At 39.2% G+C, this 11,660-nt stretch overlaps 1 protein-coding gene across 1 annotated transcript in view; it reads right to left on the bottom strand.

Annotated features, from left to right (window-relative positions):
* Positions 1-5,098: 5,098 nt before the first annotated feature.
* The window catches only part of DPYS (dihydropyrimidinase), a 29,510-nt gene continuing 22,948 nt past the window's right edge, over positions 5,099-11,660 (bottom strand). The window contains exons 8-10 of the mRNA XM_005517391.3: positions 8,797-9,004; positions 7,177-7,282; positions 5,099-5,339 (exon numbers count right to left, since the gene is read on the bottom strand). Coding sequence (XP_005517448.1) covers positions 7,208-7,282; positions 8,797-9,004 — 283 coding nt within the window. The 3' untranslated portion in view covers positions 5,099-5,339; positions 7,177-7,207. The remainder of the gene's footprint in view (positions 5,340-7,176; positions 7,283-8,796; positions 9,005-11,660) is intronic.

Here is an 11,660-nt window from a genome sequence, read left to right as displayed (position 1 = left end):
ATTATTGAGAGTTGTGCTGAATGTCTCTGAGAGGCCTATGTCCTTTTTGTTAAAGTGGGACAGCCTGAAATAGTAGCAGAATGTCAGCTTGTATTTTAGGTGCTACTGTCAAGCACCAGTAGCAAGAAGCATTCTGGTGAGAGAGAAGCAATTAGGAGGTTGCTCTAAATTTGGACTCACAGAACAGAATAGCTATCCAGGTACTATTGATAAGAGGATCACACTCTTGTTATCATTGCAAATCATTGAAAGGGAAAGAGTTACATGTGAGTAAGAGCTAATTTTTTTTTGGCAGAGTTCTGTCTAATCACTGGCAGGAGTTGCATGTGCTCCTTTCAATCCCAAAGGACAAGCTCAAGTATGGGAGCAAGCCTGATTTTCAGCACTATGACAAAACACCACACACTTATCATCAGGAGGAAAACTGTTTTGGAGTTTCTTGCCTTTCCTGTTTGATGGTGCTGCCACTCAGAATACTTTTTCATTCTGTTGTTCTACAAGGAGGAAGCGAAAGGTTTGCAGCCCATGGGAATGGTTCATAAAAATGACTCAGATGTTGGGCAATCACTGGGAGAGATGTCTAAATCTGTTAGGATTTTGAGCTCTGTAGTACACTTGCAGGACAATGCCATGTCTGCATTTTTCATTAATTTAAGGAAATTCAGCCAATGTTGAATGTAGACACTCTCCTCTCTACCTGTCAGGACAACTAAATATTGCTTAGTTTGCCCTTCAAACTGATAAAAGCTAATCCTTCTTGGGTAACTAATTGTAATTCTGCACAATATGTCCATTCTGTTGAGTATTTTACCTAGATGCTTTACCCCACTACCAGTGACAGAAGACATGGAGAAGCCCAAGGTGTTTATTTTTCTCAGTCTTTGCAGGTAAGACTGATCTTTAGCCACTGCAGACCTCTCAGACCTGAAGGAAAGGCTGGAGCAAGGAAGACTTATCCCTTGTGGTTAGAGAGCACTCAAGCACCATAAGACATGATGGGAGGTATCCATGGGTATTGAGGGTGCTGATTGATGTCACTGAAAGGTGTCTCGAAATGTTTTTTGTAAATGGTCATCAGGAGGGATTACTGAGGACTGGAACATGTCACTCCCATTTTCAAGCAGGGCAAGAGGGAAAATCTGAGAAACTACAGGTTTGGCAGACTCATCTCAATCTGTGGGAAGGTGATGGAACAATTTCCCCTGGTAGCTGCTTCCAAACATAAAGACCAGGTAGTTGACTGGAAGATCACTGAAACACAAGAAATCTTCTTTACTGTGAGGGTGGTCAAACACTGGAATGAGATGCCCAGAGAGGTTACAGAATCTCCATCCTTGGAGATACTCAAAACCCATTAGACATGGCTTCTGAGCACTTATCTCAGTGGTAGGACAGTTCTTACTTACTGGTCTACAGTACCAGACCTATTCCTTCAGCTATACGGATGAAAAGGCAGGTCTGTCACTCCCCATTACACTGAGACATACTTTTCATTCTCTCCAGACCCCATTTCTTTTTGTTTTCTTCCATTTGTTCCTGTCCTATGAGCAGGGGAAGTCTGGAGTTTGTTTATCCTCAGCTGTCTCCTCTGCAAGTTGTTCAGCTATTTCCTTGGCCTCTCTGTTAACCATAACCCTCAACCACAGGATTCAGTTGTTCTTTTTTTTTAAACAAAAGTCTACAAGTTACAAAAAAACCCAAACAGCGTTCCACCCACAATTATTTCTGTTCCTCTTGCCTACCCTCTCCTCAGATTTCCTACATTTTATTTTGGCTCTTTTCTTCTGTCATTTATAGTCTTCTTTCCTCTTTTAGTATGTTTTCTTCGTCTCCAAAAGATCATTCTTTCTCATCCATTAAAGCATGCAATGTTCTTCTTTCTGCTGAGCACAAGGGAACATAGGTGCAGTTGAAATTAAGGATTTTTATTCATTTGTTGGTGTAATAGAATTTTTTTGTATCTATTAATATCATGTTACTGGGCTTTGTCTCTAAATGCATCTCTAGGGCCTGTCAGAAACATATTCAGCACTAAGAACAAGTCTGAGAAGTTCAGATTTGGCTTTTGACTCAGTCATCCCTGTCCTTCCCTAAGCTCACAGCAGAACTCAACTTCCTTTTTTTAAACGTCCTTCACTAGTGGAGGATCTGTTTGATTTACTGTGAAAAATCCTCCAATTGGATCAAATCTGGTTTGTAAAATTAATGAAAGGCTGACTGGATTGCCTTGTGAAGGTAATTCAGAGAGACATGCTAGTGCTCCTCACCCTCCTGGAGTGGAATACAAACAAGGACATTTCCTTTAAGCAACCGGGTTTATGGATCTCTCCTTATCACCACCCCATACCCCCAAACCTGGCTGGCTCCTAAAGCCAAGGTAAAGACTTCTTTCGTCTGTGCTAGTTTTGTTGCAGCATTTCATGTGAGCAGCTGGGTGTGCAAGGTCAGAGGACACTGGGTATATAACTGCTGTCATCGTGACCCCTGCTCTGTCAATATTATCACATCGACTCGCTGTTTTCATTGCAGTTTAAATAGCCCAGAGATGCAGTTAAAAAAGAAATGAATAATCAAAGCTTTTCCTCTAGTTGTGTTTTACATCGCAGAAGTGGAGAGTAAGGCTCAAAGGATCACTCTGTACTTGTGATGAAATAAAGCCTGAAAACAGGGTGCACTGTCCACCTTAGGGGTACAGATGTCAGACGTGAGCATGTTTCACGGGTGCTGCTGTGCACGGCAGTGCCTTCCTCCTCGTTTCAGTGCCGATACATCATACCTGCCCTGCCCTCCAGTGGCCAGCTGCAGCCGCAGGATCGCTGCTCTGCAGAGACCCAGCCCCGCAGCTTCAGGCTGGAGAGAGAAGCGCTGCGGGTGTGGGTGTTTGCACCACAGCCCTGGGTTCACGGGGGGTGACCCGAGTGCCAGCAATAAACATGTTATTGTTTATTAGTAAAATCATATTCTGGCCATATGAGGCTTTCTCTGGCAAACGATGGGGATGAAAGAAGTATTGTGCATGCAGGGATCAGATCTCCCAAATTGCTTTTCTGCTCCTGACTGGAATCCACATCACCAGGGAGAATGGAGTACTAGAGATCACAAATTTCTGTCTGGGTGGAGAGGAAGATGAAAACATGACTAACTGAATTATTTCCTTTCTTTAACAAAGTGTTTGAATCTCCAGCCTTTCCATACAGGAAAGAGGTGGAAACCAGTAGCATTCCAAGGAGAAGTGCTAAGCAAATAAAGGATTTAGCATTTCTGTGTTTTAGCCTTGACAAAACAGTTCCTTGGCTTCCCTGCACAGACATTGCTCCAGAAAAAAAGGGTTTTAACGCAGCAGTATCACTGCTCAAAGCAAACAGAGTGACCAACAGACTGAAGGAAGTGTCAAAGCAAGCAAACCTTTTTCTCAGTAGGTGGTGGAGAAGCCTGAGGATTATGGCTAAATGTGATAGGATTTAAACATCTGGGAAAACAATTATTGTCTCACTTTCCCACAAAAGGCTCAAGAAAACTGTATGGGCTGCAGAAGTCATCTCTAAACCACCTTTCCAACCTGGTATGTGGCATCTGTTGTCTTAGCACAACAGTTACAGAACAGACAGAGCAACAATTTAAGGATGTAATGAGCAAGTGATAGCTCAGGGATGAGATTGTGGAACGAATTCAGAAGTGCTCAGAATTCAGTCAGTGCTCCTTCCAGTGCTCCAGTTCATGTTTTTGGCTGGGGTAGAGTTAATTTTCTTCGCAGTGGCTAGTGTGGGGTTGTGCTTTGGATTTGTGCTGGAAATAGAATTGATAATTTAAGGATATTTTCATTATCAATGAGAAATGCTTAAACAGCATCAAGGCCTTTTCTGTTTTTCACCCCATCCCATCAGCAAGAGGGCTGGACATGTACAAGGAGATGGGATGGGACAAGGCCAGAACAGCTCAGCTGATGCGAGGAACACCCTAGACCATGTGCTCTGGCTCAGCATGTAAAACTGGGGGAAGAAGCAGGGGGAGCATTCAGAGTGCTTTCCTGGGGATGCCCGAACACCTGCCTGACAATGGGGAGTGAATTTCTTGCTTTGCTTTGCTTGTGTGCATGGCTTTTACTTTACCTATTAAATTGTTTTTATCCCAGACCAAGAGTTTTCCAATTTTTACTCTTCAGTTTCTCTTTCCCGTCTAACTGGGGGAGGGGGGAAATGGAGCAAATGTCTGTGTGGTACTTAGCTGCCAGCTGGGATTAAACCATGACACTGTCTTAAATTTTTCCCAGCAACAGCTGCTTCAAAAAAGAGCTATTACATATGAAAATACAATGTTAAATAACATTCAGGTTCTCCAAATCAAAATTTGTCTAGACATGGTAGCAGAATCAGGCTTCTGAAGTACAACAACCTCTGAAAATGGAAATTAGACAAATTGAGCAAAAGAGATTTTTTAAAATTAGGAATACTATCCTATAAAAAAACTAAGTATTAGTTATATTGGGAAAACCCTCACATTTTCAATTGAAAAGGTTTTTTGGCATTCATGCATTATGGTTTTGCTCTGGCGATCTCACTTTGTAAGCCTTCAGGTGATGGGGGTGTGTCTCTTCATAAAACCAGGGCACAAACTGTTAGTGTAGCTGAATTCACAGGTATGGTTGGCATATGTTTGCCTAGGATACAACAAAGGAAATAGCTGAACCCACCAAAACAAGCTTGGTGGTGCAGTTGGCAGGGACAAAATATATAAAGTTCTTTAAAGACAGTGACATGGAGATGTGACAGCAGATCCAAAATAGTGAGTGTTCTCCTGAATCAGCGGATTTTTGTACTGACCCCTTCCAGATAGGAAAAAGTTAAAAAATAAAATTCAGCATCTTTTCTCAGAATTCTCTGCATTGTCAAGCACAATAGAGATCTTCCTAACATATAAAATCAGAGAATTAGGATTCATCTCCTGGGACCCAACAGAGCAGGAGTTTAAAAATTGTTCTTAAACAACATTGTTCATTGTTTTTACATTATTGGGTAGCTGATACCCTCTAAAGATAAACATTAAGAAATACCATCCCAAAACTTACGTACTTTTAAGAATGTACAGAACTCTTGCCACATTATAATTGCAGGGGTTTTTTTTTATTATTACTCTGTTTTCTAAAAAGAATTTTCCAATTCTTACAGCAAAAGTCTTTTCAAGGATAAATTTCAATGACAATTTTATGTAGGAAACCAAGTATAATGCTTAATGGTTACTGTTGTTTCATGTTGGTTCTTGAGAAGTTGATTGTGAATTGATTGCTGGACCCAGAAGGAACTGCTGGTGGGGGCAGCAAGGTCATTTTCATTTGCTTTTATCTACAGAGAAGAAAAAGACAATATGATATCATCTTTCAAAAGAAAATCTCTTCTTTGCAATTTGTCACTCAGAGGTAATAATGGAGAAGGAGTGCTAGGAGCTAGAAAGAATTATTATTGCTCCCTCACTCTACTGAAGCTTTGGCCTTTAGTCCTCTCTATTAGAAAAGCTTTTCCCTTAGGACAGAGGAAAACAAATAGGAGACTGCGCTCTGTTGCTGCTACTGATGCCTGGATGAGGTTCACTCTAAGGTAGCTTTAAAGGAATGATATCATTAAATGTGGAAAAGCTAATTTCACCCTCCTACCATAGCAGGTTTTGTTCCTGTCCCATATTAATTAGCACTAAGAACAGACTCATTTTATGTGAGGTGCAAACTGGGGCTTTCTGTTCACCTATTGGGAAATCATTTCTCAAACTAGCTGATCTCATTGTTGGTACACATATGCACCCAAAACATCAGCTTGGATTTTGGCATGCTTGCTGTAACTCACTGTTCCCCCCAGTTGATAGTAATCAACTCCCATGCTGTAGCAGACAACATTTCAGCTGCAGTTGGCACACAGCAGCAGCATGGCTCGACTGTGCTTGCTGAAGGACTTGCCTAGTTTTTACCTTTTCCTGAAGCATTTCCTCTGCTTGTTAAACAGCAAGAGAGCGAGGTGCTGTCACTAGTCCTTGTCCCCAGCTGCCTCACCCCACTCACATGCTGCACTGCATTGATCTTTGCTTGATTCTTCTCAGAGACACTTCAACTCACCAAGGCAACAGAAAACTAACCCAGAAGACAAAACTAATTGGTTTCTGCTCACAGAAAGATCTGCCGAGCACCAGGGCATATACGAGGGCTGTCAATAACCGAGTTACACACTGTGAACACTGGAGAGGAGGGAAGGGGAGATGCTGGCTGTTACTCCTGTTAGCAGTGATGAGTTCACACCAGTTCAAACACTGCTGGCACTGGCTGCAGCAACTTTATCTGTGGAATCACAGAATGGCATGGGTTGGAAGGAACCTTAAAGATTATCTAGTTCCAACCTCTCTGCCATGGACAGGGATGCCTTCTATTAGGAAGGCTGCTCAGATCCTCATCCAACTTGGCCTTGAACACTTCCAGAGATGGGACATCCACAAATTCTCTGGATAACCCATGCCAGTTCCTTACCAACCTCACAGTAAAGAATTTCTTCCTAATATCTAATCTAAACCTACTCTCTCTTTCAGTGTAAAGCCATTCTACCTTGTCCGACTACTCCGTACCCATGTAAAAAAAATTCCCTCTTGACATCTCTTATAGGCTTCCTTTAAGTACTGAAAGGCTGCTCTAAAGTCTCCCTGGAGCTTTCTTTTTCTCAAAGACAGATTTTGTTTTTGCAAAACAAATCTGCCAGCTTAACCCAAACAGCACATTTTTTGGGGGGTTATTGTCTGTAACACAGGGACACTAAAAAATTTAGTTTTTTACATCAAGCTGATTTGGTTTTTTTTAGATTTTTCCTGTAAATTTGCAAGTCAAATAGTCATGCTTCGTTTTGTGTTCCTGTTGCTAACTGAACTCAGGTTTTGTATAGGCCTTCATACCCATGTCTCAGTCTAGCAGCTAAACCTCATCAGTTTCTTTCAACTGAACTTTTAAAATAAGGTTCCAATCAAAATGAGGTTCTCCATGCCTGAGTTGCCAGATTTTTTTGTCGAATTTACAGATACCAAGACAACTCAGCTTCTGTGAGGGCTTATTTGAGACAAGCCTATCACCAGATAGCCTGCAACTCTTCTGTTTTCTTGAAGTTTCAGAGAAGCATTAAGTAGTTTTCACAAACCAAAAGAGAAGGTTACCTGCAGTAGCCAAAACTGGGGAATGAGCCTGTTATTTTTGTGTGATGGATGCTCCCGAGACCGTGCCTCTATATGGTGCCCTCTTGACAGGAACAGGTTGACATACCTGCAATAAAATGTTTTAAATCATTCACTATTTGGTCTTCTCTTGCAATTACTAATTGAATAAAATTGAAATAGAAGTCTTATGATAATCTGTCTTTCTATGAAATGCATCTCAGTACTTTCATCTAACTTCTCTCTGGAAAAGATCCCTCGCACTGGGATTAAACTGTTCAGTTCTCAGCTTTCATCAGGAGCTGGGCAGCTAAATCTGTTCAACACTGTAACAGTAGAACTCTAAATCCATTTTTTAAAGAAACAACATGTTCCACCCCATTTTATAGAATCTTCTATTTGTTAGGGTATTCACATTTTCCAGTGATATTTTTAATACATCAGGTAAGAGAGGCAAATAAATATCAATGACACAAAGCAAATTCTGCCTTATGTGGATATCTATCACTCACTATTCCAGCTGCCGGCTACAGGAGGCTGAGCTGGTTGAAAAATCACTTCTGAGGATATGCTGCAATTTATATTTGGGTTAAGAGAAAATTCTCAAGCTTCGATGGGAAATGGAAACCACTATGTTAATGGAAGTTTTTCAGAACTGTGCAATTATCAAATGTCTTATACATTTCAGTTTACATTAGTTTTGATACTGTATTATGTGCAGGAAGGTCACTGCATCCTGTGAAATTGTGGTCTTTGGAGGAAAGTGTCATTCAGCCACTTTTACAGGCTCTTCTCAGTCCATCAAAACAACAGTAGAAAGAAATATATAGAATTATCTTGGGGGCATTTTACTGGGCCTTATGCCCAGTATGGGTGCTAATCTGATACAGCTTTTAGATCCTGCAGTGAATCCCACTGATTCAGGTGGTGATTTAAAATGTATTTACTCAGTGTGCTTTTGAAAATCCTATTCACAGTACACTAAAGAGGCAACAGCATCATGAATGCTTGCATGGTAAATATGCACTGAAAATCCAATCTTTATATATTTGAAATATTTCTATTTCAAAAACAGAAGAGAACAAAAGCTCGAACAGAGCTATCTTGCCTGACCCAGCAGTGCCCTTTGCACATGGTCAGTTTTTAACACATTCTTGCTGGAACACAGAAAAAAATGTTCAGCATCTGCAGGGTTTAGCTCAAAGTATCTGATCCATTAAAGAATTATAAAATTTTTTATTTCTTCCTTGGTGCAAGATTTCTTCCTGATATGAAATTTTGGCCCTGTGATTTTCATTGAAATCAGTGATGAAATGTCATAGTTAGATTATTCAGAAGCAAAACTTTGTCCACTTTTACTGCAATTAGGACATGTTTATTTTTAAAAGTACTGAGGCTTGGTTCATGAACTGTACAGACTACTGTAAGAGCAGAAACTAATCTATAGTATTTTTCTGTAAGATAAAGAGCAATAGAAATTGAGTCCTTCATTTCATTTCCTCCCACCTTGGCATATTTTGATTAGTAAGGAAAATTACCATTGAATCCCCAAACTTCTCTTCCCAAGAGCTAGTTATCCTCATGTTGTACAAGGCATTACAGAGATTTATTAGTTTAATTAACCTGTTCCCGCTGCCTGACTCTTTTGTAGACATATGGAGGGAATGGTGGACGGGAGACATATTTGCCTTCTCCTGCTGTGACATTGAAAACTCCACCTTCGTAAACCACTTTGCCTCTTGAAACTGTCACAACTGGAACTCCATGGCAGACCATTCCTTCAAATATATTGAAGTTATTTGCCTGGTGATGTGTCTTTGCAGATATTGTCCTGTGTTTACAAAACAACACACAAAATTATTATGATCCTTGCATTTTACTTCATTATAAAATTTTGATAAATTGATATAGGAAGAAAATTTAGCAACATTATATAACTACGACATTGTACAGTGGATCATAGAGCAGCTGTAAAAATAGGATAGTGCAATAACATTTCATTGAACAGTAATTGCATTTCAAAAGAATGAAGAGAGAGTCAAAAGGACAGAACTCAGCAGCCTTTAAATGCAAAATTTTCCACTACAAAAGAGATTAGAAGAAAAAAAATTAGGTTGCAATATTTTCTTTGGATAACATGATTTCATTTTGCCTTGTCAAGCAAATATCTATGCACAATTCAATCAGAGAAAGCTCTGACCTTTTAGCTGGAATGACTTGCAATTTCAAGTTTGAAGAGCATGGCTGCAATGTTTCAAAGACTGAGTCTCACAACTAACACAAAGACCATTTCACTGGAAAGTCAGTAGATGGTAATGATTTCTGGTAATGCTTAATGTGAGCTGCATTGATTCAGTGACTGACAGCCCAAATATCTCAGTACTGCTAAGTAATAATGACATCACTCTTCTACATACCTTTCCTCCAAGGGTAATAAGTAAATTATAATTTCAGACTTCAACAATCTGATGGTCATCATTTGAATGATGGTATTACTGCTTTTTGTATATATAGACCTCTTTCTATACGATTTCCATTTTCCTAGACAATTTTTCCAACCCTAACTGGCTACTTTAAAGGCAGAGCCAGTGCAAGAGCTGACATTACTATCTGGAAGCCCAGGCTGTGTATACTTTCTTTATTGTCTATTTTCCCTGTCAAGCTACTTACTATGTACTGTAACTACAGTGGTCAAAGGACTTTGAATTTCAGTTAATTATTTTATTAACTTCTTGTATCCAAGCTACAGATTATACATATTATTTAGAGAGCTTACATTTTTTTGTCATTTATAGTTTCTGAAAAGAAAAAAGCTTCATGTTTTTGGTTACCAGTAGGTTTTTTTTCCAGTATGGGTGCTCACACAATCAAAACTCTATCATGTACATATTATAATGCATATACATGCATTCATATTATTCCAGAGACTACATCTTTTTGCAAAGGAATTATCAAAGTCAAAAGCAATATAAAATATTAATAGATTAAAATATTGATCTATTTGGAGAAGATTTTTTAAACTTTAGTCAATATCCTTATCAAAACGATAAACCCACAAAAAATCAGTATCTTCCTTGAAGTATAGCCATTTTCAAAAATAATCATATTAAATATTCAAAATGATTTCTTATAAAGAGGAAAAAAGAATTCATGGAAGGATACTTAGTTTTTCCTTCATATCATTCTGTTGAACTAAGAGTAATTGATTCTGCTAAGGGCTACATTTAAATCTTGGTGGTAACTGACATTTCAAAGGCTATAAATATGTAAATACCACCTATGACCAGTCTACCCACAGGAATAAAAACTTTGCCTTATGCAACACACCTTGGACAGAAAACTTGTGCATGCCTGCTCACCAATATCAGCATCACCTTGTAGGTTCACACTGGGAAAAATCAAACCTCTCTTGTTCTCACTGGTCCTATTGAATGCTGTCAAACAAATGTAACCATGGTTGTTAGAACAGCCCTATTAGGAGTTTGTGAACATAGTCCCCTAGCTTATTGCATTACCCTTATGGGTCCAATTACTAGAACAGTAAGAACAACTGTAATATAATAAACTTCAGGATTCTCTGCACATAAATCCTACCTACTTGCACAATAGCACAGGGACATGAAAAGAAAAATGGAGAAGATAATTTGAGGAAACACAGGAAAATTAAGCAAGATCCTTCATCAACATGTGAGCTGTTTAAATGAACAGAACAGGATCACTAGAGGTAACCATACCTCAGAGGTAAGTACGTCCTTCATTTAAAGATATAGAATGAATGGAAGTTGGCACATTCAAAAATAATATCCATTTGTACAGCTAAACCTTGCAACAGGACAAAACACATTTCCAGACCTTGCCTCAACAACAAATCTCAATAGAATTCATTTATAATTCTTCTACTGAAACAAGCTGTAGATCATGCTGCCCCTTCTGAAGGTGAAGTGCATTTTCCCTGATGGAAACCACCAAAATTTGCCTGTGATTTAACCCTTTGACATTACCAATGTCAGTAAAAGTTTCAGGTAGCTAGCAAGCAAGCAAACAGAACTACATGGTATTTTTGGGTCTGAAGCTCCCAATTCAGCAACTTTATGCAGCAGACTGTTTACACCTGTATCACCAATTTCAGTGGCAGTCAGCTTAGCAAAGTTCTGATGTTTGCTCTCAGCTATTTGGCAAAAACAGTTGTAACATACTAATAATCCAAGAAATAAAGACTGCCACCACAGTAGGGTACAACTTAACAGCCATTTCCAGCATCCTAAGTGATGTCTGACACAAGAGATTACTTACATGAGAGCAGATTCTGAGTCCAGGTTCAAAACTTTGCATTGTATTTTTAAAATACAATTTGGAAAAATTCTCTAATTCTGGTTATAAATTGCAGTGGCTCTTGTTTCAAACAATAATAGAGACTGAGATCAGAACAATTACTTCAACATTTAAAAAACATTCTCCTCTACAAAGGGATGTCTAAAGACATCAGG

The sequence above is a fragment of the Pseudopodoces humilis genome, chromosome 1, assembly GCF_049639895.1.
Source record: "Pseudopodoces humilis isolate 2021_Gansu_Grassland_sample_001 chromosome 1, ASM4963989v1, whole genome shotgun sequence".
Lineage (NCBI taxonomy): Eukaryota > Metazoa > Chordata > Aves > Passeriformes > Paridae > Pseudopodoces > Pseudopodoces humilis.
The sequence above is the reverse complement of the archived record's forward strand: the minus strand, read 5'-3'. Positions and strand labels throughout refer to the sequence as shown.